This window comes from Venturia canescens, chromosome 6 (assembly GCF_019457755.1).
Source record: "Venturia canescens isolate UGA chromosome 6, ASM1945775v1, whole genome shotgun sequence".
NCBI lineage: Eukaryota > Metazoa > Arthropoda > Insecta > Hymenoptera > Ichneumonidae > Venturia > Venturia canescens.
The window spans coordinates 4048446-4076306 of NC_057426.1; the positions used below are offsets into that span (position 1 = coordinate 4048446).

A 27861-nucleotide genomic window follows, 5' to 3' on the forward strand; every position below is an offset into this window, starting at 1 on the left:
AAAATTTCGTGAGCTGCAGCCAGAAAGATAATCGAAAATGTTTATTCATTGAGAATAATAATCGAGTATCATCTATCGCATTCAAATATTTCCATGCTCAAATGTTTTTCACCAGAATAAAAATCATTCAATATATCATGCCCCCCCCCATGTGGATTGAACAATTTGACAGTAAAGGAAGAATTGGCAATGAAAGAATCTCTCGTTGAATATTGACCCCTGGAACGACCGGCGTAACGTGCCGCATCTCGGAGCAAACTAATGATTATTTATGGTCACGACTTTAAAGGACGATTCATTACTCTATAGACAATGAATGGACGGTGCAGCTGATGCGAGAAAGGAGAGCTTGGGACGATCCATCAGCCGTTCCGTCGGTAAAAATCCTTACAATTTCTCTGGACAAAATTGAATGTTGCAAAATGTTCGAAGTTTACGTTGATCTCATTCCGTCATAAAATACGACGTAATTCTTCGTTTTTATGGAAATAATAAGATTGAGCGAGTAATATCAGAAATTGGGATTGAACTGGCCCTTTGAGGATTCACGCGAGTCGGCCTTAACGTGATCTATCAGTTGTTCAGTCGGTAACAATCCTGCTGCACGGTTTATTTCGAGTAGCTTGATGAAATTTGAAAGAAAATATGAGTTACAGGCCATTCTCATTTTATCAGAGAACAAGGTGTAACCTTTATTTTTCACAAAAAATCAAGGGTGTCCGGGTAAAGCGTGCAACCATTTTTGCAGTTTCTCTCTCTCGCACTCGCCAAGTGACACATCTTCGGAGTCGAATGTACGCGAAGTACAGTCCCGAAAATAAATTTCATCGGTTGAATTAGTTGCGAGGTGTCGAGAGGCATAATTTCAGGGCTACGAGCACCAATGAGCGGGCCTCGGACGAAAATTTTTCTTATCTATGCTCCCCGACGAAGATTAAGCATCGCGAGAAAGAACAGGGAGTTTGATGCTCCGTTGATTGGCCGAATGGGGATTTTTTTTTCCTCGCCGAGTTGATGAAGAGGAGAGCGATGAGAAAAGCGCATGCGCAACCTTGGGGCAAGGTGACCGTCGTATCGTTCGTCGTAAGTTGGGATACGTCTCGCGGCCTGTCGACGACGTTGCGTCCAGCTCCGCGCCAGTCGCACTCTCGAACTTCGAGCGTCAACTGTTGTGTAACTCGAGCGGTAAAACTAGATTGAAAATCACGAAAACAACACAGGTAAACGATTTATTGGAGGTTTGAAGTTTGCAAAAAAGGTGAAAAATGTCTTCGAAAGACGCCGATTCTGAGAAGAGGAAGCAGATCTCGGTACGCGGCATCGTTGACGTTGCTAACGTATCGAATTTCAAAAAAACCTTCAACCGACATCTCCACTATACCCTCGTGAAAGATCGTAACGTTGCCACCAGCAGAGATTATTATTTCGCTCTGGCACACAGCGTCAAGGACAGTCTTGTTTCGAGATGGATTCGTACTCAGCAGTATTATTACGAAAAGGATCCCAAGGTGAGTTCAACCGTTAATGCAATCAGAATATCTTCAACGTCAAAATGAACATTCCAAGTTCAATCGGTCCCTAGTTATCGTGGAAAACGAGAAAGAACCCAAAGTCGATGGAAAACAACGCCCTCGCCAAACTTCACACCCATTTTCGTAAGGGTGGGCCAATGACCTTGGCCCACATACTTCAAAGGCACGAAAAGTCTGAAAGATCATTCGTTTCTTAGCCAGCAGCTCTCTTACCTTACTTACAAAACCAAAAATTTATTCCATTCGACTCATCTACGTCGATAAACCTCAATCAACAACAATATTTTTTCGAATAAATGCTGGATGACGAGTGACTTTTCCCGCGTGTTGCCGGTAAACCGGTAAACCAATCGTGTTGTTTCTCCTTCCACCACTTTTTGTACTCGTATCAACTCACTTTAAATAGAACAGAGAGAATACATCGCGGCATTGTATCGCTCTACGATCCATGACATCAATTCTTTTTATCTATTATTACAACGTTTCATTATTATAATTGCAGCTGACACAATCTTTCCGGAAAAGTTCACAAGCACAAAGAGCGCGTTTTTTTAATAAACTATCATTACAGTGGAGCATCGGATCAGAGGTTGATCTCTTTGCGACCGTTTGGACGCAAAGTAAATAAATTATTGTACGAAGAACGAATATTTTTGACAATCTCCAACAACGAAGCTTTCCAGAATGTCGTCAAGAATAATTCAGCAAATTGAGAAGTTTGTGCGCATCGCTGCCACACACGGCTCGAGTGAACGCTTCGTTTATTTCTTTAATTATTTCATTTGATCGCACGAATAAAATGCGGCGACGAGAGTCTCTTCTCGATTATATAAATAAACTGAGCGAACTGCCTAGAGTATTATCGTTGAAAACAAGTGCATATAGAAGCGTTGGAGGTTCGAATGGCTCGTGAGCCATTCGATCCTCTGGACATTTTGTTCGAGGTCGAAGATCACAGATTTTGTTCGAGGTCGCTGCTGTCTTTTAATTGTATTATCACCAACTGATACAACACTCGCGCGACGTAATTTCTCAACTAATAACTTGTCGCTCAAATACACGAGACACAACGAGTGGATCCGAGACAACAAACACTCGGAGAATGAACCGTCTTACAATGCTCGAATAACGCTTTGCAAACGATTTCATTGTCAGAGGGCTCGAAACACTAAACTCGATGCCGTTGATGATCTTCTATTTCAAGAACGACTCTAATGATTCGTGAAGCTTCTTCGCGTTGGCCCGTTACATCGCGCATCGTTACTCCGTTGTGACATATAACATTGACTTTCAACACGAATTTTCTAGCGACTGAAAAACGTGTAGTTCGTTTGAACGGAGCTGCAATGTCCGCCGTCACTTGGAAGATATTTTCGGCTCCATAGCAGCGCCTTCGGGAATGCCTGGTAATAGATTTTTGTCGAACTCGCCTCGGTTTTCTTTCGAGGAGAGAAAAGAACGCTGGGAAAATTATATTCGAGGCGTTACTCTCGGAGGAGGTCGCGACAGGAAAAAATATGCCCCTAACATGGTCGATCTCATTTTTGTGCTCGCTTCGTCGAAGATTGTTTCACACGGAATCAGGAGGTTTTACTCAAATAAATTGAGCTTCAGTAACGAGTGTGGAAACAACGAAAAAACCAGTTACAGAATATTTGTATTTCCTCATCTTTTCTCCGCTGAGCAATGATTTTTGGAAATTTTGCCAAAGTTTTCGAGAGTCTTGGCTCGCACACACGGAACGAAAAAGTCTGACGACACGTTCTTTCGTAAAATGATTATTTCGTCGTTGGATCCACGGAAAATTGATGCTTCTCCGAGCCAAGAAAACCATTGGCGAGTTAAAGACTCTCTGGCGGGGAATTATCAAATAATGCGAATTCCGAGAACGCTTTTCCGAGGGTAATAACCCGCGGGGGTGAAAATCGACGGGAAGGAGGATCTGCTTATGCAATAATTGTAACATTTTTTGCATGGGCCATTTGTTACGACGAGCCAGCAAACGTACATTTTTATGAGTTTCGCTTTTTAGCATCTTAAGCAAAAGTATTGAAAAATTTGTGAGGCCTTTGATGAGCTATCCACGTATCCCGCAGGAAGCCCACAGCTGCATACTCAATCTTCTAGCTTGCGTCTGAATAAAAATTTTGACATTAGAATCGTCTGACAGCAGAATAATCTTTTGACAAAAGGCATGGCTCGAGAATTCCTCAGCAGACGCGAGCCTCTCTTGAAAGTAAAAGGCTTCACCTTTTGAGCATTTTCGAAAGTGAAAATCTTCCTCTTCTGCGTCGTTCGAACGGTCTGAACATTTTTTATTCGTCCTCTTATCAGTATTTATTGCGCAATGGCAGTTCGGTGGGAGCGAACTATTCGTAGGTTCATTCTTGAAAATATTTACAATGAGATAATTTCCGACAGTCCGATTCATAAGTTTTTCATTGAACTTGAAAAAAAATTGATCAACGTACACCGGGAGATTTTGGTAAATGTGAGCGAATTTGGTATTCTCGTTGTCGCGAACAACTTTAACTGGGGAATCAGAAAAGCCTTTTTGTTCACTGACCATTGTGGGTTCAACAGGAATTCTGTTTCTTCAAAAAGTATATTTTTTTCGATTTCAAGTTCATCATTTCAGAAGTTCTCTTAATCCTCACTCGGACTTTCCGTCGCTGCGACTTCGATTCAACGTCACTCCAAATAACGAGTTTTCCCACGACATTCTCGGCGACGTCTGGTCCGATTTGTACAGCGTCCTATTTAGAGGAAGGCATTGGAATGAATCGAAATTATAAAGTCGAGCAACGAAAGTGCTTTCACCAAAGATCAACCTTCGGAGTCGACACTCGCTGCAATTTTTTATTTTTCACAGCAATCCAATTTTTGGAATGTGAAAATATGGCTTCCATTTCGAAATCGGAATTCGGGACAGAATAATAATGATTTTGCTCAAAAAAACATAGATCACGATTCCGCAGATTAAAATAGAATCCGTTGGATTAGATAAAATTGAAAATTTTCAATATTTCAATATTCATTTTGCAGAGAGTTTACTACCTTTCATTGGAGTATTACATGGGCAGATCGCTTCAGAACACAATGATCAACTTGGGAATCCAAGGAGCTTGCGATGAGGCCATGTATCAGGTGAATAAAATATCATTATCGGCAAAAAAGCAATCCAATTTTTCGATCCTTGATTAGCTGTTGAACGATAAAAATCAATGAATGGATCATCTCGTAGATGGGGCTAGACATCGAAGAGCTGGAAGAATTGGAAGAAGATGCTGGTTTAGGAAACGGTGGTTTGGGTCGTTTGGCAGCTTGTTTCCTGGACAGCATGGCCACCCTCGGTTTGGCTGCTTACGGCTACGGTATTCGTTACGAATATGGAATCTTCGCTCAAAAAATAAAGAACGGCGAACAAGTCGAGGAGCCTGATGATTGGCTCAGGTATGGTAATCCCTGGGAAAAAGCGAGACCGGAATTCATGCTGCCCGTTAATTTCTACGGTCACGTGATTGATACACCGGAGGGCAAGAAATGGGTGAACACGCAGGTACGTCTCGGTATTTTTACCGAGATATTCGTTGGTCAGTGCGGTTTGGAGTAAAAAAAAAAGATGTTACTAGCAGCTTTTGTTTCGTGATTAATGAGCTTTTAGTCACGATTTCATTCGTGTGTCAGGTCGTGTTCGCGATGCCGTACGACAATCCCATTCCGGGATACAAAAATAATGTTGTCAACACTCTGAGACTCTGGTCGGCCAAGTCACCGATTGAATTTGATCTGAAGTTCTGTAAGTATCACTGCGTTAAGAACTAACAAAAAATCAGTGTCATCCTGATGAACTTTGCAGCGCCGGTTTCCCTGACGATTTATACTTTTCATTTTCAGTCAACGACGGTGATTATATCCAAGCAGTTTTTGATAGAAACTTGGCTGAGAACATCAGCCGGGTCTTGTATCCAAACGACAACTTTTTCGAGGGCAAAGAATTACGTCTGAAGCAAGAATACTTTATGGTTGCGGCGACTTTGCAAGATATTATAAGACGTTATAAATCAAGCAAATTTGGCTCTCGCGATCATCACAGAATGGACTTTGAAGCTTTCCCTGACAAAGTTGCTATTCAACTGAACGACACTCATCCGTCGCTCGCTATACCCGAGCTCATGAGAATTCTCGTCGACGTCGAGGGCTTGACGTGGGAAAAGGTACGAAAAATGTTTCCTCCTTTCACTTTGTTTGCTATTTCTTTCCCAACTATCATTGTTTTATGATTTTTTTGTCATTCTTCAGGCTTGGGACATAACGATCCGAACCTGCGCGTACACGAACCACACCGTCCTTCCCGAAGCCCTCGAACGGTGGCCGACGAGCATGCTCGAGAGCATCCTGCCAAGACATCTACAAATTATTTACCACATCAACTTCCTCCATCTCCAAGAAGTTGGGGCGAAGTATCCCGGCGATCTCGATCGCTTGAGACGCATGTCACTCGTCGAGGAAGACGGCGAAAAGAGAATCAATATGGCACATTTGTCAATCGTCGGTAGTCACGCCATCAACGGAGTCGCTAGAATCCACTCGGAAATTCTTAAGGACAGCGTGTGCGTAACATGAATTATACAAAATATTCGAAGAGGCAATCGTCGTAAAAAATACCACGAAATACTAGAACTCTGAGGCTCGTGCTAACATTCCATTTAGAACGAACGTTTTTAAATTTAAATCTGAATCGATCGAAAAATAGTGAATTTAGAGTGAGGATTTAATCAAATTGTTCCATGGGTCGTTGCTAATGATTGAGAATTGATGCATTGCAGATTCCACGATTTCTATGAAATGTATCCAGAGAGATTCCAAAACAAAACCAACGGAATAACTCCCAGGAGATGGTTGCTGTTGTGCAATCCAAATCTCTCCGACGTCATCGAAGAAGTAAGATTTTAACTCATTTTCCACGTTTTCGAAAATTGACTCGATATCTTTTGACTAATCATTCTAAAATAACTGCGTGAAACCGACAGATTTTTTGTCACTGTTTTTTTTTTTTTTTGATAATCTATTTCATCCATAGAAAATAGGAAGTGAGTGGACCGTCCATCTTGAACAACTTGAGGCTTTGAAAAAGTGGGCCAAAGATCCGACGTTCCAGAGAAGCATCGTCAAAGTTAAGCAAGAGAATAAATTACGTCTCGCTGAACTACTCGAAAGTGAATACGGCGTGAAAGTCAATCCGGCGTCGATCTTTGATATTCAGGTCAGATTTGTTCAAAAACGGAATGACGATTTTGGAAAATGTTTGAACTCTAGCAAATTTGTCGATCGTCGTATATATTTTATTGTTTTTTTATTTTTCCATCAGGTTAAACGTATTCACGAATACAAACGTCAACTGCTCAATTGTCTGCACATTATAACGTTGTACAACAGAATAAAGCAAAATCCATCAGCACCTTTCGTTCCAAGAACTGTGATGATCGGTGGAAAAGCTGCTCCTGGTTATCTGCTGGCTAAGAAAATCATAAAATTGATCTGCAGCGTTGGAAATGTCGTAAACAACGATCCTATCGTTGGTGACAAGCTCAAAGTGATTTTCCTCGAAAATTACAGAGTCACCCTCGCCGAAAAAATTATTCCTGCTGCTGATCTCAGCGAACAGATCTCAACCGCCGGTACCGAAGCTTCCGGCACTGGCAACATGAAATTCATGGTAAAAATTTAATTTCTAGGATCGAATTCCTTGAATTTTGATTACAACAACGCGAATAATTAAATCTTCTTTTTTTCATTAAATTCCCTATCAAGTAACTTTACCGAAATAAATTATCATTCCAAAGCTATCATTTCTGTTAATTAATTTTCAAAATACTCAATTTTTTGGTGCTAGTTTCGAAATCGCTTACCGAGTTGAATTACGACTGAGAGTTGAAATTTTGCGAAACTTTCAAACTGGTTGTGACATTTGTAACTAAAATAATATTAAATAATGATTTTAGTTGAACGGTGCATTGACAATTGGCACACTCGACGGTGCCAACGTCGAAATGGCAGAGGAAATGGGCAACGACAACATCTTCATTTTCGGAATGAATGTCGACGAGGTCGAGGCTCTGAAAAAGAGAGGCTACAATGCCTGGGATTATTACAACAAATTGCCTGAAGCGAAACAGTGCATTGATCAGATCCAGGCAGGATTTTTCAGCCCCAATAACCCCGATGAGTTTAGGGACATCGTTGACGTTCTCATGAAATGGGATAGATTTTTCCTTCTCGCTGATTACGAGAGTTACATCAAGACTCAGGATCGCGTCAGTCAAACTTATCAGGTGAGTCACAGATTCATGATTGAAAAAAAAAAACGATTCTAACGTCGTTTTATAATTAAAGAGAAGAAAGGAAAACCGTGTCAAGTAAATGTTAACAGAAAATGAAAAAAAAATTAATCTCAAAATAGCAAGTTCAAGCTACAAAGATCGAGTGACTCTGCTGACAGTGAATTCTCTCTTTTGCAGGATGAAACCAAATGGGTTGAAATGGCGATTCACAACATCGCCTCGTCCGGTAAATTTTCATCGGATCGAACGATCGAAGAATACGCACGTGAGATTTGGGGCACGGAGCCTAACTGGCAGGCACTTCCGGACCCGCACGAACCTCGTGACATTTAAGCGAAAGAAGCGGTACCTCGAAAAAAATACTCGCTAAAGTATCGGTTATTTATTGTTGACTTTGCTCTCATTGTTATTCGTCCAAAGCGCAGTGAGGTCGAGAACAAAATTCACTCCGAATTGAATTTCTTTTGTGATCGTCAGTAATGTTGTTCTTCATTCAAAACGTGGTGAAGTCGAGAACTAAATTCACTTCGGAACGAATGTTTTGTGATCTTCGTTGCTGGAAAAACACTCGTACACGTGCACAAAAAATACAAGAGGCTGTAACGAAGTGTCATGGAATAATATTTTAAGAATACCATTCGAAAGCATGGAAAATTCGTTATTAAGTGCGAAATTCGGTCACACTATCTGTGATCTTCGAACTCTCATCTTGCAATACGCTGTTACAAGATGTACGATGTTTGATTCAAGAGTCCTATAAATAATTATGCGATATTACACCGAGAGCAAGGGTCCATATATTTCATTGTGATGGATTTGTTGACCAATCGTGTTTTTTTTTCTCAATGAAACTGCCAACTCTAACAGAGATTATGAAAAAAATGAATTGTCCATAGTCCTCAACGATGAGCGAGGAGCGCTCACTGACGAAATCTCAAACTCCTATGCGGATTAAATGTCGATATATATATTTTTTTAACACGAAAAGATAAACGAACGAGTATTCGAGCCTCTGTACGAAGCTCAAGCAACAATCTCCGTTACCACAGTCAATATTTCCTCTTATTTATCATAAAACGAAGACATAAGTTTTTCAAAAAATTCACGATTGAGTAAATTCGTATGTAGATAAGCCTACTGAAATTCAACATTTAGCTTATTTTTCAATTGAGCTTTTAGCGTGTCTCTGTCTCGTTTTGCTGTTGATACTACTCGAACCTTATCACCGTATATTCAGTTTTCATGATTGTAGAACATTTTATGATCGTTAATTATGAGAAATAAATAAATCAGTTGTTTTTAACAATAAACTGTTCGATTTTTCATTCTTCGATGTAGTGACGATTAAACGACGTTTCGAATCGGAGAAATTCGGCTACCAATTGCGAGGTCAGTAGAGGGTTTCTATATTGTTATGAAATTAACAAGAGAGAATACAATAAAAAGTTTTTTCTCCAGTTTGGCGAATCGTTCGGTCATTAGTCAGAAGATTTTCTATTGTACGAAAACCAGTGGCATTATTATCGTTGATTTTGAAAGGTCTCAATCTCTTGAGGTTAATAGATTCCAAAATTAAAGGTTTTGAATTTCCGAGCAACTTTTCAATACAGTGCAGTGAGGATTACCGACACGAAATCATCAAAATAATTGACACTTTGGACAAATCCCGTAAACTAAACTGTCAGAAAGAAAAATACTTTCTTTTAAATTACGACGTTTTTTTTTTTATAACGGAAGGAAACAATATGAGCATGCACGAACTAAATCCGAGAATTCGACACATTTTTCTGGCAAACGTAAAATGCTGCAATTCGAATGCGTCAATTTTCACGGACTCAATTTCAGTTAGAGCTTCTTAGCAGTGAATGGTGAAGCTTGGAATTAAAATTCAGCCGGAGAGCTGTGTCTCGATGCAGTGTTAATAACGTTCTCTCATTCCCCTTGAGCTCCCCTCTCGTAATTATCATCTAAACGGTCACTATAGTATCGTACGTGTCACGAGTCTCAAATAATCACATAAAGAATCTCATAAATCGTGAGGGCGAGGTCGACAATAAGTGGCTATGTGTTGGCACATGTGCAACGGAATATTCGGACGAGTAGCTGAGCTGGCACGATATCCATGTTTAAGTGTGTAGACTCGTCGAGTCTATCGCGAGCTGTTGTTCTTCTGCTTCATAACACTCGAGAATCATGTCGCCGGAATCGACAGTGGAAAAAAGCGTTGACAAAAAACAAGAAGCGTTCAAAAGATTTCGATTTTTTGATACGCAGACACAACCGTTGGTGAGTATACGTTGAAAATTGAATTTTCACTTCAAATGAGATCTTGTCGAACGTAAAATGTGATCGCGACATCTGCTTCGCTCAATATTCTGTTGTGTTTCTATACCTGCTCGTCGTTCGTATTGGTGTAAATATGTTATGCGGTATTCGGTACACTCCGTCAATTCTCGGTTCAGCTCGGACTCTGTCGTACAGGCGACAGTCAGTGGTCGCGCACAGTCGCATTGGTGCAATGGAATGTTTCGAAATTTCGAACTTTGCGTGAACTTCCAGTCTTCAATCTTCAAGTCAAATTTGATTGAAATCTTGAAAGAAATGAGACTGACGATGAGTTTTCGGAAACATTTTTTCGCTTGCAATTCTTTATTTCGTTGAATGGATTGAGTGATGGATTGAGAATGTGCGAAGTCTGCAGGGAATGTTTTGGTACCTTTCTCAGCATATTCCTTTGGAAAAATTGGAAAACTTCTGCAAGTTGACGATCGATAATTTTTCTCAAATATCGGACGACTAGCGTTTACTCGAACGAAAACAGATGAGCGTCTGGGTTCGTTTCTCTTGCCAGTCAAAATTAACAAATTGTCAGTTGTCCCGGTTCGTTAGCAGGCGAAAATTTTTATTTTTCATCCCAAGAAGGCAGCTTTGAAGGAATTAATTGTCCCTCGGGCTGTTACACGATTACAAGTAAGTTGTCGAGCGCTTTCCGAGCGAGCGATCCCGACCGCAAATGTGTTCCGTCATCTCGTTATTGAATCGCTTAGAGATAAATTGGTTTTTTTTTCGCTCACTCAAACGAGTCCCCCCCCTCCCGATTGAATTTCGTTTTCTCAGTCAGACGAGAATAATTGGACGCAAGAAGTTGGAATGATAGGCGACTCTGAATTTTCCTCATAATGGGAGGGCTCTGCACGATATTGAATTCCCGATTGAAACGATCCGGTGAGCAAGAAATGATCGCATTTAGCAGGAAATTTCGACACGCGGATTTTAATCACAACTTTGACGACAATCTATGTACGAACAAAAGAACCTCGTTCAGAGGTTCGACGAACTTCTTCACGAATAACTGAATGGGAAACCATTTATTTCGTTGCAGAATGTGCTGAGTCAAAGCGCGATTCCAATACAATTGAGTGCAACTTCGGCCATCATCGTGACGGGTTATCTTCCTGGACAAATTACTGGGTAATTATTATTATTTGCGATTCTACCAATAAAAAAAAATTTTACAATTTTTTCAGACAAAATTGTCATTGGATTAAACTGGATTTTGCTTCAACTGTTTTCCAGATTCGCCATTAATCTTACATGCAAGCTACCCGGAAATGTAGGCTTGCACTTTAATCCGCGTTTGGATCGAGGTTACATAGTAAGAAATTCAAAAAGTCGCAATTCTTGGGAGAACGAAGAAACCTGTTCTCCAGCCCTCCCGAGTTCGAGAGCTTTCGAAAAAGATTCTTATTTCCATTTGCTCATTTTTTGCGGAGCCAACGAATTTTATGTAAGTAATAAAAAAGTTGTTTGCCACAATGAATTGAGAATTCATTGGGAGTGAAATATGAGTTTGTTTTTGACGATTGGAAACGATTGTTCCTTTTTTCAGATAGCAATCAACGGTGAGCATTTTTGCGAGTTTCATTACCGATTTTCTCTAGAGACGATCGAGGCTTTGGAGATCGTTGGGGGAGTCGAGGACGTGCGAACGCGAGTAACGAATCTTTGTATCTATCCCGATCCAAAGATTTGCAAACCCCTACGAAATTTGAAGCTCGATGACAAAAAACCGGTCTTCGAACATCTCGTAAGTGTGAATTCAATAAATCCATGAAAAAAAAACACAAAAAATTGAGTTTGCACTTGAAAAATCTAAGATGAATTCACACCTGACGATCAGACTAATTAATTATTTTAGAAAGTACCAGTTACCATTAAGATTGATCGAGAATTCAATCATGGAGCACGTATTTTTATCAAAGGAAGACTCAAGCTCCTTCCTCATTCGTGAGTATATTCAATGATGGGGGAAATGATGAAACTTACGAATTCAAGATTCATCATTTTATCGAGCAACGTTTCATTTTTTTCAGATTCTACGTCAATTTGCAGAGGGGTGAAATGTTATATCCACACCCGGAAATCGCGCTGCATTTAAATCCAAGATTCCAGTATGGCAGTCGGACTGCGTGTGTAGTAATGAATTGTTGGGCCGAAGGCGCGTGGAGCAGCGAGGAGAGACACGAGGGCCAATTATCCTGGGGTCCCGGACGTGATTTCCTATTAACGTAATAACACGTATTTTTTCCCCTTCGTCGTATTTAACGAGGCGAAAAGGCGTTCGATGAACGCAGCAACCGCTATGGAGAAGCAAAATTTTATCAAATTGGAGATAAAAATATCAATTGAGTTGACAAATTTCCTAAACTGTCTGAATAGTTAAAAAAAAAGTTTGAATTTTTCCATCGTATAGAAAAACGAATTTGGCGAAAGAAGAAACAATCCGAGGATTATTCTTCCCATAGAATTGTATTCGTTCATCGAAAATATGAATTCATCCCATTTCAACGACTAACTTTTGTCATAAAAAAACTCATTTATTCCCCGAGTCTTCCGACAAATTTCCTCGTTTACTGATCGCCTTGATGACGTTTCATTTTTTTTCGATTTAGCATACGCTGCGAATACGAGGGTTACATGATATGGCTCGGTGACAAGATGATCGGTGAATTTAAGCATCGATTGCAGCCAACGATCGTCGATACTCTGAAAATATCGGGTGACGTAGTTCTCTACGAGATTGCCATGAGTTGCGCGTGACATTAATTCCCCTCCCTTTCTCCGCTTCCCTTGACATGGTACGACGACGAACGACTTTTTTCTGAGAGTACATTCTTCTCTTTCTCAAGTCAAGTTTCTGCAAGCATCTCTATCTCCATAACGCGGAGAACATTTTTTATACAAACTTATATATATACAAAACTTTGTTTATATATATATATATTTATATTTATTGGACGTGTACTCGAAGATCATGTCGTCTCGTTGCGTATTGTTTCTCTCATTATTCCATTTATTATACGCTTCTTTGTCTTTATACAACACTAAATTTTATAGCGCTAATTGTATATTATTATTTTAGAAAATAAATTATTCAGAAAAATATGGAAAACATTTTCTGTGTCGGATCAAGAAGAAAAAGTTGGATGAATGAAATGTCGGAATAAAGTTACTTTCCTATTTGGTCGGTTAGTCGGAAGTGCTGAAAGTTTTTTGGCCCAGACCTCGAAAGGATTATCGCGGATGGAAGAAATTCAATGGAATTGGAAAAATATTTAGTAAAATATTTGTTTACTTATGGCTGATAGATTCGGGGAGGGGAGAGAGAATCATTGCGATTCTTAGGTGAGACAAACCATAGCCATGATTGCAAAAATAGTAGAAAATAAGAAAAATGCCAATCGGTCGACAACCGTTGCTGCAAGAATCCACTCCAACTGATTCGTACTCGTTGCTGGTACAATTATGTTTTCCCTTTCGCCATTTTCCGAGCAATTGAACGAGCCGGGGCTCGATTGTCTGTACGAATTTCCGCCCATACTTTCGTTCTCTCTTAATTCTTGCTCACCCTCCGATCTTCGAGACTCGATCTGTGTTCGCGGAGACAGAGAATTTTGAAAGAATTTGCTGCGAGGCAAACGGCAAAGAAAAACTAAAAATTTTCAGGATTAATAAAAATCAATGCGGAGTAAACGAACCAGCCTGATTTCATCGCACAGAGCCAAATACTGGCCCAGTTTTCCTACGAGAATTTTCTTCAACAGACGGGGAAGTGGTCGACAGTGAGGATGCCGTGAGAGATTTATCACCAGAGCCGATATTATCAAAGAAAATGTAACAACATGAAGACAGCCGCTGTAGAAGCAAACTGAAAAGTCAATGAAAATTACAGGATTACAAGTTTTCGAGTCTGCTCGCTACTCAATCGTCGATTCGTCCAATCAGAAATATAGTCACGAATGTCTCGGCGATTCTTACTTAAAAGCGGTGGTTTTCCGTGAAGGGGTGGCAGCTTGTGTCCGAAATATATCAAAAATATTGATATTATTAAGGTCGTCAGACCACACAAATTCATCTTTTCACTGTTCTGTGGTGGCAGCCAAAAGATAACCAGAATTAAGAAGACGATTGCTGGATAAGATCGGAAATGATGAGTTAACATTTGAAAAATCTGTTAATATTTTTTAAACATTTTCGAACCGAAAAATTCATTTCAGAGACTTTGACGTGCCAAACTTTGACAATTTTTTTTCAATGGAGGCTTTCCATCGGAGTTTCAGGAAAATATGAGCTTTTGATCGATCGCACTCAAGCTCGAAACGCAACTGCTGACTCGCTCTCGAAGCGTCAGGGAAAAATGGGCCTCGAAACAAAACTTTTAGTCTCGAAAGAGTGGGAAGATGTACAAAAAGCGTGTAACTTACTGGCAGCAGGTGCGACGAGTGTGGAATAATAGATGGGTGCGAGCCTCTTCAACGTGAAGGCATAAACCAATGAGACGTATTTGTGAGGACCGTAAGATTTCAAAGAGCGATCCGCCGTCATCGATAGTATTTCCCATTGCGAGTACTTTTTAGTCGCAGAGAGCTGTAAAAATCAGGAGAATTTGATGTCTCGTTGGAAGGAGGTCGATTTCAAGAGGCCATGCGTAGTCAGAGCATTGGAAAACCCGATTTCCGGTACCTTATTTCGCACGAACGATGGTGCGCAGAGGGATTTTAAAAAAAGAATAACAAGCATTAAAGAAAAGCTCGTCGAAGCCTTCCCTCGTTTGCTTCGTCTCGATAATAACGAGATTTTCATACTTCATGCATTCGTGAAAACCGGAAATCTGAGGATCCAACGCATCTGGGTATGCATGAGGCTTATTCGAGAGACGACAAGATTGGATGAACAGACGTGCATGGGCGTTTTCGAGAGTCGCAAATCAATCTCTTCACCGTGATACGTCCACGAGCCCAATTTCAAATAACATTCTTGTGTGTCGAATGGCCAAAACCGAAGATCGAGATGGCACAGAGCATGAAACTGGGCCGGTGGTACCCAGATCACTGTGCCATTAGAGTATATGAGGCAGTGAGTGTCGCCGTAATACTCGATCGATGCAGCAGCTGCGCTGTGTATAACGAACCGATTAACGACGAATAGCACACGTGGGACGATTTCGTCGTGAATTTGTTCACTCAATGAATTCGAAGGTTTATTTACCTGTTATATAAGATTATATCGGGTTGCCAAACTTCGTGATTTCCCACGTGCAGTTGATCCAGGCCTCCATAATCTGTTGGGTTCCATTTGAGCTTATCGTCCGTCCATGCCTGTTAGTCAAAATCCATCAATTTTAGGGATTGGAAAGTTGCATTGGGGGGGCTTGAAGCTTTCTCTGGACAACTTGGTCCTTTTAGTATTGATTTCCGAACATGCTGGATTGAGCAGTGAGCGTTGTTCGATCGAGCAACGAAAGCATCGAGACTAGCATTTCCCCTTAAATTAACGTCATTACTTAGAACAATAGACAGAAAAAATCTGAATGACGGACCATTTTGATCCAGCATTGAACGTCCATCGAAGATTTCGAGTCGTCCTGCGAACACGTTTGCACACAAAACGAGTTTATTTGACGTTTTTTTCTAGGCTAATTTTTGGTCGTATGAGATTATACTTGCCACTGCAACTTCGAGTATGCGAATGTCAAAGTCTACGACTGTTTTGTTGAAGTGTTGAGCGGGTCTGGCGAATTTGTCGTATCTGAAGAGAAGAACCTTTTTCAATTGATCTGTCCACGTGTCGTTCCATTGTCGTCTAACATCTAGAAAAATCATTTGAGATCGTGAGGTGGAAAAGATTCTTGAAAATCCTTCCATGAGCTAGAACATTCTGGATTATCTCAATTTTTATTTTTATCTGAATGAGAACGAACTTTGTAAAGGGAGTTCCGTGAGCGCGGACAACAATCATGTCACCTCGTGGTGCGCAATGGATTAATGAACACAATCCACTGGTTGGTTGTACCAACAATAAACGGTTAAACGGATAAACGCTCAATCTGTGATTATTTTACCGAGAGTTGCTTTCGCCTCGGGAGTTTACGATTGTAAATGTCACTGCGACTCGGAATGTAATTTATTTTAATTACAATTTTGACAGAGTCACGAGAGTAAAAATGGTGAAAATCACGCCCGAAAAGTGGTCGTTAAATAATCGATTGTTGAACGTTACACGAGATAAGACGATAAGAGAAAATTCATAATTCTCATGAGCACACATAAATGGATGGAACAGCAATGAAATTACTAGTTCGTCCTACTTACACGTGAATCCATTGACGAGGTTGTCGTCAGAGGCGATTAAGTTGAAAAATACAAATGCAAACAGCACTGAAATCGAACAGGTTGTTCGCCAAGATTTTTGTCTCTGCAATGTAAGCAAAAGCATCATCCTCAGTTCAACCCGACTCGAGATCAACGCGATGTTACACGCTACACGTCGAAATATAACTGACAGTACTATCGCACTCGACGTTCTAATATTCCTCGTTACATACACATACTTCCGGAGAGACCGTAAGAGCGACGAGATGATCCGAGCAATCTTCTCGAATGAAAATTGTAATGGTCCACGTGTAGGAACCATGAATTACCGTTGCGTCTACGTATACGTACATCAAACAACTGCGTCTTTATTCCTCGTTTTTTAAGTCTCAGATAGATACCATGAAACCCAATATTTGTGTGTCGTCTTTCCGTTTAAACTTGTAAAGTTTTCAGGTAATCAAAATGAAAATTTATCTACACTTTTGATGGAATTCATTTTTTTTTAATGCACATAACTAAAGAATCACAACGAGCGCCTATCGACGAGGGAAATATTTTTTCGCCGCTTTCTTCAAATTCCAAACTCGTTGGATTGTTCTGCAAGGCAAGGCTCAGTGAAACATTCGAATGATGAATAGAAAAAAAACAGTTGCAACTTGCGTCGCATTCGTCGTTTTCGACGGGAAGGCTCCTGTCAAAAAACTTGACGCGTTTTCATTAAGAAGATTTTCACAAAACCAGACTCGATTTCCAATGACCGAAGATGAAGAACGACCAAACCAACAGCAGCATCGCCACCGGCATCGACACGATCGGAAACATCGCGATAAAGAGAGAACAGCGGAACTCAAAGATGGTACCGTTGATTGGGTCAAAAAATTGATGCAATAAATATTGATTTTATTCAATGAACACGACTTTCCTCGGTGAAGCTCACTGGGACACGTCAGTTTTGAGAAACAGGTTAAATGTTAATCTTACACAGGATCTGCGACATCGAAAGACTCGTCGAAGCGCCAGCAGCTTTCTGAGGCTGATAAGTCGTCCCAGTTCGTCGGAAAATTCGTCGTCAAGGTGGTACACGAGTCTTAGAATCAACCGAGAGAAACGTCAACAGTTGTTTAGAGCGTGATTATCACGATGAATTTTTCGAAGGAAGAAACGGCTAAGCACAAGCCTCGGGACAGGAGGGAATCGAAGGCTGCAGAAACGGTGAGGGGCCCGAATTTTTTAACTGATAGGAGGATATCACAGGCCGAGATGCAGAGGAGACACACCTGGCTACAACGAACGAGAGAGAGTCAGGCTTCGACGAGGAATCGATCACGTGTGACCCACGAGGTCCGATTTCCTGAAACGTTCAATGGACTCTACTCCACACGTTTTTCCCCGAACGGTGAAGTTATCGTCACCGGTTTTGGAACCGGTGGAATTCAGGTACGTTCCTTTAATTACGAAACACACAAAAGTAGAATCCAACCAACAGCTTTGTATGGATCTACAAACGAAAATAGTCCGAAATACCCCAATTTTTGCAGGTTTCGGTTTCTCCCGTAGGAGAAAAGAACAAAAGTTCACTATGCGAATGTCAAAGACCTCTTGAACGTTCGTGAGAATACTAATTATAACAAAAGGCAGATTCTTGTGCCAAATCGTAGGTCGATACTCTCGCAAACAGGCTGAGATGATAAAGAATTCATTCTTGGCACCGAAAAATACAGCAGTCGCGTTTATTCACCAGAACCGCTCCGCAAACGTAATTTTTTAACTGATAGATTTATCCGACAGATTTACAAAAAAAATCACGATATTCAGAGGCATTTGAGCTCCGTCACTCATAAATCATTTGGAAAATTCTGCACGGAGAAAACGAGGCCGAAAATTCTCGAGGAAAGTACTGAGAATACAGCATCTCGGAGACAGTATATAACTGGATTGCAGCATTAATTCGAGTAGCAGTGATAAGAAATGCTCATGCTTTTTATTCAAAAGACTCAAGAGTCTTTTTCTCTATAAGCATAGCAAAAAATCTTTTCAGTCGCTTTAAATGTTCATGTTGTAAAGTTTGCTCGGGCAACCCTGAAAAAAACTATGCGTATGGTAAAATGTCGCACGTATTCGGTGTATATTCGTGTATTCGTCATAGAATTTACTATGCTGACAGTAAAAATTTGTGATTTGCAATTCATTTGCACTTATCGGTACGGACTGGTTTGACATGATGAATAACACTCGAAAACAAAACGAAATATAGTTCTCACGCGTGCATCACTTTTGCTATCCTCACAAAGCTGTTTAGAATTAAAGAGACGAAAAATAGGAAAATTCAAAAAACACTATGCTCTTTGTAATCGGTGGCTAAATACTTTGAAAATTCTTGAAAAATAATATATTTCTTACTATACAAAACGAATCCGTTTTCTCCGTGTGGATAATAAAAAAATGTTTCCCCAGTTGAGGAAGTTTCGTGGTGGTTTTTAAAATTGGTTTCAGCATTATTGGAGCACGAAATACAACTTTTGTTCTTGGATCATGATTATTTGGAAGAGAAATATTTCACGACTGGAATATTAATTCGAGATCGGTGCAGGTACGAAACGGCGAAACGGGCGAGCTCCGAAACACTCTGAGGAGCGGAATGGAGGCTTCGTTTCCAATAATGTGTTGCCGATTCAATCCGATTCGTCCAGAGACGTTTTACGCTTCGAGTGCCTGCGGCAACATATTTCTTTGCACCACCAACACCAACGAATTTTCGCGTTTTATCGAGGGTAATTATTAATAATATTACGAAGATAGCGCGTCGGTCCCTGATCGAGGCGATTCGCGATTAATCGATTGATAATAAACTGATTTATTCGAGAACCGAAAAACGAAGTGAACACGGTTGACGTTAGCATCGGTGGCGAATACATCGTTTCGGGTGGCAAAGATGCAGCTGTGAGATTGTACGATGCTGAAATTGGTAAGGTAATTAAAAGGACCGGAGCATGTGCCAGCGAATAGACGTTCGGCTTGTCGCGGTCGTGACGACGAGATCCCAAAATTGCAAAAACCTTTCAAAGTTACTTTCGATCACGTTCGATCGGCATTGCATGTCAGCAAATTAAATAAGCGACGTTTGGAAGGGATGGAACTCGGTTTTACTTTGTTGTCGTATTGAAAATGTTTTACAACGTTTTGTGCATCCAGCGCGTTATTTCGAACGCGAACGTTTTCCACTCTTTCGTTTAACCTCCGCAGTTGAATCACGTTTTCAAAAATAATTTTTCCCAACGAGCTTCTGTAAATAAAATCTAAAAAACAATATTAATCAGATGATTAATAGTGTTTCGAGTTTTTATAGTTTTTTTCGTCATGAAAACTCTGCTTCTCCGAGACAAAAGTGTTGGAGCCGCTCGGCTCGAAGCTCATTGATTTGTGGTTGCAGTTGATTACGATCTACCAAAAAGCCGAGGGTGACATAGTGGAAGAAAAAGTTGGCAAGTTCCACAGGATGAGAATATTCGCCTGCAAGTTTCATCAATCTTATCCGGGTTTGTTCATCACCGGCGGTTGGGACGACACAGTCAGGGTAACCGTTTTGAGTCTCGAGCATTTTTCTTCTACAATCTCCGGAGGCAATGTTTTCATTTCAGATTTGGGACGTGCGCGTGGGCGACGGTTCGGTGAGGTTGATCAAGGGACCTCACATCTGCGGGGACGCTATCGACATAAAAGTGAGGAAAAATTTGTCAAAATTCGTCGTACTTCATATTTTCCAATGCCCAATGATGATGCACACCATTTTAAAAGGGGAACGAATCCGTTGATCAGTTTAATTATTCGAGGGGGAAACGAGGAAAGTCTCGCGTCAATGTGGGGCCAAATAAAGCTCATGAGCTCAAGTCGATCTGAGCTAAGAGTAACTATCGGAGGGGGACGTTCTCAGTAGAAAATTTATTATTAGGTGTTGATAGGAGTTTTGCCGCGCAGTCATCGTTATTCTCGGGCTAAATAAACCGCGATGATGCGTTTGCGTTAGTGTTTCTTTCTAGTTTAAAGTTTGTTATACAACATATCTGTGACGTTACCGAGTGCAGGAAACTTACGTTTTAACCGGCTCGTGGGTGGTCCGAGGTAGTCTACAGACTTGGGACTTGACCAGCGGCAAATTGATCGAAACGATTGTGCCGGGAAACCGGCCGACTACTTTGGACGGCGAGTTTCTTTATGCGGTTCAGTACTTCGACGGTGATCCTTACGGCGACCACGTGATTGCTGGAGGCTCTGGAACGGGGGAAGTCGAAATCATCAGTTTGAAAGAGAAAAAAGTACGCGATAAAAGCCATTTTTCCCTGAGGAAAGTGAAATTTTCGTTTGAATAGAAAAAACGATGAAAATTTGGATGGTTGTCAAGCAGGTGATGGGAAGTTTCACAGTCAACAAAGCAGTGGTGACGGTCGACAGTTGCAGAACGTCGATAGTCTTCGGTGGCATGGAATCGGTGCTGAGGCTAGCCGATTACAGTTGATGCTCTCCCCTTTGTCGGGGATGCTGGTAAAAAAGTATAAAAAATGAAATAAACGAAGAATGAGAGAGGTTCGTGTAGATCTGTACCGAGTCATCAATCACTCCGGCCAAAACGGAGCCGCGCGAGGAAGCGAAATCTGTGTGTGCGGACACGCGACGAGGGACATTTCTGTGAAACAGGTCTTTAGAGCTTTCGGACGTGTTTCTCTCAACAAAATTATCGATGAGCAGCTGAAGCCACAACGAGCAATAGACTCATCGATGCTAATAGTCGACTGATCTAGAGCTTTTCTGGCTCTAACTAGCGGTGACCCGAAAAAAAACTTGACTTCGGACAAGAATGAAACTCGGTGAAATGGAGGGCGCTGGGGCGAGGGGAGCGGAGCGGGTTCACGGAAGAAAAGGGTTCAAAAGATTGGCGATATGGTTGACGAGGCCGACGACGGTGCGAGGAGTAAATACCCCGACGTTCTTCTTGGATACGCGGAGGCTCATATAGACGTATATACATTTTGTAAAAACGTTAAGTCGAATGCGTCGAGTGATGCCAAAGTTAAATATAAATGTGGCGGCAAGAGGAGTAGCAGCAGCAGCAGCTTCCCGACGTTAGCGGGGCGCGAGCGTCGTGGACGACGCCAATCCTGGACGACCGAATCATCCAGTCTGTTCGTGCTCTTCGGCGGTGAACCGGCATTATCGTTAGGAACGAACGATCGTTGATCGATTCGAATATCGGTCAATTTCATATCGCGAATAAAATACGCTTCGAATCTCGACTCGGGAGGCACACCCGCCCTCCGTCCCTTCTCAACCCCCTCCGTATATTTTTCTCGGACTACTCGACGAGTATCGAACGATTCTTTCTCGAACCCTCGCCCCGCACGTAATTCACTCGTACATCATCGATTTTCGTTCCATTCTATCGAACTCTCTTGCTCTCTCCTCTCCGTCGTCGGACTCCATTGATTCGGTTCATTCGGTTTTTCACTCGAGAGGTGAGCTTGCAAAATATAATTGTGATTCGACCATAAAACATTGTGGATACGCGAGGCCTAATCGCCGAGGTATTTATGCCCCAGGAATTCATTATTTTCCATTAACTCAAGTGTCATTAAAGGTTATTTTACAGTTGAATATTATATTTACTGCGGATGATTCAACTTTTTCTTAATCGTAAGAATCGATTGGTTCAGACTCTTTCGAAACGATCAGCCATTCGTTCTCACCCCGGAGGCTGAATCATCGTCTAATTTGATAGAAAAGTTTTTTTTTTATTATTGAATACAAAAGTCAATCGATTGTTCCGATGAGAAATTTTCTGTCTGAAATAGCAATAAATTTCGATTAAACTCGAGGAGCGTTCGAAAAATAGATTCGGGGATTGGTAAACTTGTCGAGCTCATTTACGGCTCAATAATCCACGGCGAATTCGAACATTGTGTAAATTCGCGAGGGGGTTCGTTTCGACCTCTTGATCTCGCCGCGAAACCGGGCGGTTTAACGACCTCTCGTTTACTCCCGGTGTCGACGTGGTCGCCCGACACCGTTCAACGTCTACGTAGAAATACACGCGTGCAGCCGCACGTACCCGAGTATTTTCCCATCGCGCGCACTTTATAGATCGTTCGTTCCGTGGCCAAATCCGAAATGGGAGCTTTCGCCGAAGGAACGTGTAATTGTTCCCGGCTCAGACGAATTTGGCACAAAGACAAAAAAAATTCACCGAATTAAACGAGCGAAATGACCAAGCCCGTGTTAACGCTCCTTTGCCGGCGTTTCAGTCATTTTTGGAACATTGTTTCACGTCGTTGTGACGGGGCCACCGGCACATGGGTTTGCGTTACTGTCAAAGGGCTTTTTACTCTCCCCGCAGCGAGGCTCTACAAATTTCCTCTCAGCATCGACGTTTTCCGATGTATCGAATCATCGACTCATCGGGGGCCCTTTCCCTTGGTTTACAATAACGATTAAAAAACACACACACAAAACTCGGACGCTTTCTTCGAGATAGTGAAATAGGAAAGCCGTTGGTATATAGAGAACGATGATGAGAGGCAGAAGACATCCGCCTATCGGACCGGACTATTTCTGATCGTCAATTCGGCAAGATTTTATTTTCGGATCTTGAGGAGAAAGAGAGAAGAGGAGAGAATCCGTGATATATCCTGAATTCAGCACGAGAGTAGTTTATTCACCGAAGCTCGATGCCAGAAAAACTATTAGTGGAATGACGCAAAAATGACAGAAAAAAATGAAGAGAGGCAAGCCAGAGGGGGGGCCGTAGAAAAGAAATAAACTGGAAGCTGCTGCGGGAGCGAGATGCCGTGCGTGGCTGATGAGAGGAGCGTCGACAAGGGCAATTGCACGCGAAATTAAACGCGGATAATATCGTGTCGGTATCCGAAATATCTTGGTGGCCAGAGAGTCATGGTAAATATGTCGGATGGTCTCGTCATCGGCGCTCGCCCCTGCGTACACTTTCTCTCTCGTTCTCTCTCACATGCGAGCAGCTTGTATAGAGCACCGTCTCGTACCCTGAACATAAATAGAAATAGCGCTAAATTTAGGCGGCCTACACTCGGTATCCGGCCAAAAAGCTTTACAATCTCGGACTTGAAGATTGCTTGGAAAAAAAACGAGATCTCTGTCGGACACTTATATTCGCGTTGATTTGCCGATTTTTGTGCGCTTGGGCCGACATTTTATCATTTACGAAGCTTCCATCCGGCGAGGTGCACCTCGGAGCGGAGTCATAGAGCGCTCTGGGATGCCCGCACAAGTGTCAACTATATTTTGACAAGCGTTTCTTTATTTCTGTTCCCCAACATTCCTACGGGGCCAATCGCAGCGCACATTTTCAAAAGCCGATTCTCTCCAGCAGTGAAAGTTTCGAGCACACGGGTGCGAGGGAGCTCTCACCGAAAAGTCTCGAGTAGTCTACACAAGTAGCCCAAGAGCGAAAGATTTCTCGGACGCAGAGGCCTAAAAGCTCCTATTTTTAGTCCGGATTGTACGTGCGCTCCACGCACGCGGCCTTTCGATAAAAAATCTTGCTGTTACAGCTGCCCCTGTACCTTTACCCTTACCTCATTTACACCCATGAAAAAGTGGAGAAAGGGAATAATATTTATGACAGTTCAACGACTACACCGAAATTCGTCGTCGAGATTTAACGGCTGCTCGCTACTCCAAAGCTACGGTTGCACTTTACTGCTTAAAGACTCCACTGTTTTTTAAATTTATGGTTTCTTTTGAACGGATCTAGCTGGATTCATGCTCTTACTGGGGATTTGATTTATGTCAAGTACCGGAGAAAACTGCCGAAAGTCCGAATGAAAAACTCCAAAAAATCGTACATCAAATTTCAGTGCCTGGAAGCTAATATGTCAATGTCAAAATTATGAGTGGGCCATGAAAATGGAACGTGCGCGGATCGTTCGGTCAAGTGACATTTGGTAGCCTCGTTGTTTAGGGCGATTTTGGATGAAAAGGGTTGCAAATCTTGTGAATATGACGCGAGAGAGGAAACTCGGACGTATCGTGATAATTCCCCCTTAATTCACGATCTCGGATCTCAGTCGTGCCCTGAATATCGAGGCCTTGAGCCGGGACTTCGACCTCTCAGAAGTAGTTTCATAATCAATCAACTCTGAATGAGTGTTGGTACGAGGGTAGCCAAGAATCACTAATTTCCCTCGAAAATTTCATGAGACGTGCAGCCAATCTAGATTCGAAGGGAAAAACCACATAAAATTAAAGCTCTCGGATGTTTTTAAACACTGTCAAAAGCCTCGTTCGAAATAGCATTGTGTTTTCGAGCGTGTCTACTAAAAATTGTAACGCTGATTCAGAACGAAGAGCAAATAAAAATAATATGAAATGATTCATAGAGATTGAGAAGGAGACTGAATAAAACTGAAAAAAAAACAGGTCTGAAGGGTTTGTTTGTACGTTTGATTGACAGCGATGCGATCGAGTGATCGAGAGAAGGAGAGTCGTGTTTCCGCGCAGTGAATAATGTCGCAACATCCATCGAGGCCTCCTGGAGGAGGCGGAGGAGGAGGAGGATGGCAAGCACGACCGAATGCCCCCAGCCCCTTTCGTCCTGCCTCTCCCTACAGCCCTTGCCCATCCCCTCACCCCCAACAACAATTCAATCAAATGGGCCAGCATCCCCGGTCCCGTGGACCACCCACACCGGTCTATCAACATCAGTACCATCAAACTTCTCATCCAATGTCCCCGATGAGCTATCCACCGGGCATGATGCATCCCATGAGCCCTGTTCCCATGGGAATGCCCATTTCTCCGGGTATGTCACCGGTCTTCGGCTGTCCACCACCCGGATACATTCAGTGCCCACGACCAAGATGGCCATCTCCTGTTGCATCTGGAAACCCAATGCCAAGGCCCTACATACCTACTCACCGGCCTCAGGTAATTCGTCTCTTAAGTTTAAGGTCTGCAGATGAGGTGATATCCTGCTCACAAAAGTGCTCACATTGAATGTGATTTTTTTCACTCTGATAAAAGAAATTTGTCGATTCTATTGAGGATTTGTTGAATTGAAAAATCATTGGCAAATTAAATGAGATTCTTTGACTGCCTCGAAGTTGGGCTTGTTCGAAAACTTAGCTTGTCGGCTGAAATTAATATTTCTCAGTGCACCAGAATGATAACTGCTGAACGAGAAAAAGAAATCGCAGATCATTCCATGCGAATTCTTGATGTTTTCGTGTTGATTTTCTTTTTCTACACGAAGAGAAAATTTCACTAAAAACTACTATGGTGCCATAGAAGTAGGGTTCTATATCGGTAATATTTATTAATTCTTACGAACATACATAGTAATTTTTTGTGAAGCTACTCGATGAAAATTGATGAGTGATGTCAAAATAAATACATCGGTACACATGTATACCGGTATATTATCGTACAATCGCGAATGAAATTCTGTTATTTACCATAGTCAATTTTTAAACACTTTGGCGTACGATCGATGCTTGTGTTCGAGCTCCTCAAATTTTACTATGTTCAACTGTAAATTTCAATTGTGAAAACAGTACCAAGTATAAACAAAACGGCATAATAATTCTACTTGACAGTTCATCATCGAGTCAACATAAATTTAACAACGTTTCCTTGGCACAGTTTAAACCTTTGTCACAGCAAAATACGCAATTTAAAAATTTTCATTCAGCATAGTGATTCTTACTATTTTTTTCTCTCCGTGTATATATGATTTATTGAGCATCTTTTGAAAAAAGTTTGTATTTTTGTATTCGAGGGCATAATTCAATTCTGGCTTTTATTCCCACAGCCCATTTATTTTGATGAACATCAAAAGGGTTGGCTCCTGTATCTTTTGTCTATTGACTGAATGAATTTCTAGTTTTCTGTTTACAAGATTTTTCGTTTACAATTGTTTAAGCTTTTAAGCCCACCAAAATGTCATGATCTTTCGTAAACGTAGATTTATGGGTGATATTTATAGAGCCCCATGGGAAGTGGGAGCGGTTCGCCGGTGCCTTGTGGACCACCGGAGTATCTGATAGCTCCTTATAGATCTGGAGATTACGAGTATGTCGGTGTACCGCTGGATCCATCGCGAGCCGACGACGAGGAAAGCGGACCGAGCACCGCCGAAATAATCGCTAGTCAGAGTCAGGACTACGTCGACGAAAAATTGGCCGAATATCAAGCAACGATCCAGTTATTACAAGGTCAGTGTAGCAACGAGATGTGAAAATATTATTTAACACAAAAACAAGTGAATTTACTACTTCCAACAACTTTATTTAGATTCGAACCGAAATTATCACCAAAAAATTAGATTTATTGCCCTCCTATTAGTGCCGTTGCTATCAATGTTGTTTCTTACGTATTTTCGGCTGCCGTTCAGCTCGTGACGCGACCAAGTTCTTGTGTTACTACCAATCAGTAGTAGGAGCAATTTCATCACAGTATACAAACTAAATCGTTTATTATTTTATTGAAATAATTGTTTTGGCCAGACATTCTCGAATGACCCAACATTAAAACGTTAAGCAGGTGAGCCAAAGACGTCGTTGTATAAGCAAGTCAAATTGAATTGCTCTCGCTCACGGCTCAGTACAAATATGTAAGCGAAACACACGGCACAGTCGATTATGCAGTAACTGCGGCTACGTCTTCGCGCACAGGATCCTTTCGAGTAGGAAGAGATGAGACGAGCCTGAATTTCTTCGACTATTTAGGTGATGATAAATCACTGTACTATTTATCTTGGTCGATTCTACAAGTGTAGAGTCAACAGTAGCGAGTACAAATACTCCCTTCCTGTGTCATAACAAATTGACTGTGCTCAAGAAAATGTTGAAAAAATTTCGGATCGAGTGTACGGGCGTGTCTGGGGCTAAATAATTTTTGTAAATAATAATCTTCGTAATTCTAAGCACTGAAAAGTAAAATTGTTTGATTTATGCGATGAAATATCAATTCGCAACGAAATTTCATTCTCTGCCGATTCTGAATAATTTTTTATCTGACAGCAGTAGGACTGGTTTCAGTTCAATTTTAGCTCACAATTAAATTAATAAAAAGTCATAAAAACGAAAGGGTTTTGATCGATTCAGGAATTATTTTTGCGCACAGTCTCGTTGATCACCGGGATCGTAACATTTGGACTGGAAGGCACCGTATAAACCAGAGTTCGTGCGTTTTATAAATAGAAATGACGGTCCACCTGCCTTAAGCCATTCACGTTTGTGATTCGCGGTGGCTTCCTCTGTCTCGGGACAGTTACCGTGTTTTTATTCACGGGTTTAATTTCTATGACTG

At 41.4% G+C, this 27861-nt stretch overlaps 5 protein-coding genes and 1 long non-coding RNA gene across 6 annotated transcripts in view; 4 read left to right on the forward strand and 2 right to left on the reverse strand.

Moving 5' to 3' along the window:
• Positions 1-1103: 1103 nt before the first annotated feature.
• GlyP (glycogen phosphorylase) lies at positions 1104-9186 on the forward strand. Its single transcript, XM_043422010.1, has 11 exons — positions 1104-1508; positions 4578-4679; positions 4777-5091; positions 5220-5331; positions 5430-5749; positions 5835-6145; positions 6362-6476; positions 6616-6798; positions 6904-7251; positions 7538-7867; positions 8054-9186. Exons 1-11 carry the CDS (start codon positions 1266-1268, stop codon positions 8207-8209), a joined length of 2535 nt encoding a protein of 844 aa, XP_043277945.1. The 5' UTR covers positions 1104-1265; the 3' UTR covers positions 8210-9186.
• Positions 9187-9258: 72 nt separating this feature from the next.
• On the reverse strand, positions 9259-11458 carry LOC122412481 (uncharacterized). Its single transcript, XR_006261353.1, has 2 exons — positions 10593-11458; positions 9259-10467 (listed from the first exon to the last, which is right to left on the reverse strand). It is a non-coding gene; the product is annotated as an uncharacterized lncRNA (long non-coding RNA).
• LOC122412477 (galectin-9-like) lies at positions 9324-13330 on the forward strand. Its single transcript, XM_043422014.1, has 7 exons — positions 9324-10162; positions 11259-11347; positions 11453-11663; positions 11766-11963; positions 12075-12163; positions 12250-12444; positions 12829-13330. Exons 1-7 carry the CDS (start codon positions 10070-10072, stop codon positions 12974-12976), a joined length of 1023 nt encoding a protein of 340 aa, XP_043277949.1. The 5' UTR covers positions 9324-10069; the 3' UTR covers positions 12977-13330.
• LOC122412476 (neuronal acetylcholine receptor subunit beta-3-like) lies at positions 13207-16699 on the reverse strand. Its single transcript, XM_043422013.1, has 9 exons — positions 16528-16699; positions 15883-16025; positions 15756-15800; positions 15425-15534; positions 15116-15332; positions 14641-14803; positions 14195-14347; positions 13915-14084; positions 13207-13806 (listed from the first exon to the last, which is right to left on the reverse strand). The coding sequence occupies exons 1-9, from the start codon at positions 16652-16654 to the stop codon at positions 13558-13560; spliced, it is 1377 nt and encodes a 458-aa protein (XP_043277948.1). The 5' UTR covers positions 16655-16699; the 3' UTR covers positions 13207-13557.
• A 971-nt stretch (positions 16700-17670) lies between these two features.
• Positions 17671-21043, forward strand: LOC122412333 (uncharacterized). Its single transcript, XM_043421804.1, has 7 exons — positions 17671-17967; positions 19121-19301; positions 19394-19500; positions 19961-20104; positions 20169-20249; positions 20613-20843; positions 20933-21043. The coding sequence occupies exons 1-7, from the start codon at positions 17671-17673 to the stop codon at positions 21041-21043; spliced, it is 1152 nt and encodes a 383-aa protein (XP_043277739.1).
• A 669-nt stretch (positions 21044-21712) lies between these two features.
• The window catches only part of Msp300 (Muscle-specific protein 300 kDa), a 111198-nt gene continuing 105049 nt past the window's right edge, over positions 21713-27861 (forward strand). The window contains exons 1-3 of the mRNA XM_043422004.1: positions 21713-22106; positions 25007-25479; positions 26537-26765. Coding sequence (XP_043277939.1) covers positions 25060-25479; positions 26537-26765 — 649 coding nt within the window. The 5' untranslated portion in view covers positions 21713-22106; positions 25007-25059. The remainder of the gene's footprint in view (positions 22107-25006; positions 25480-26536; positions 26766-27861) is intronic.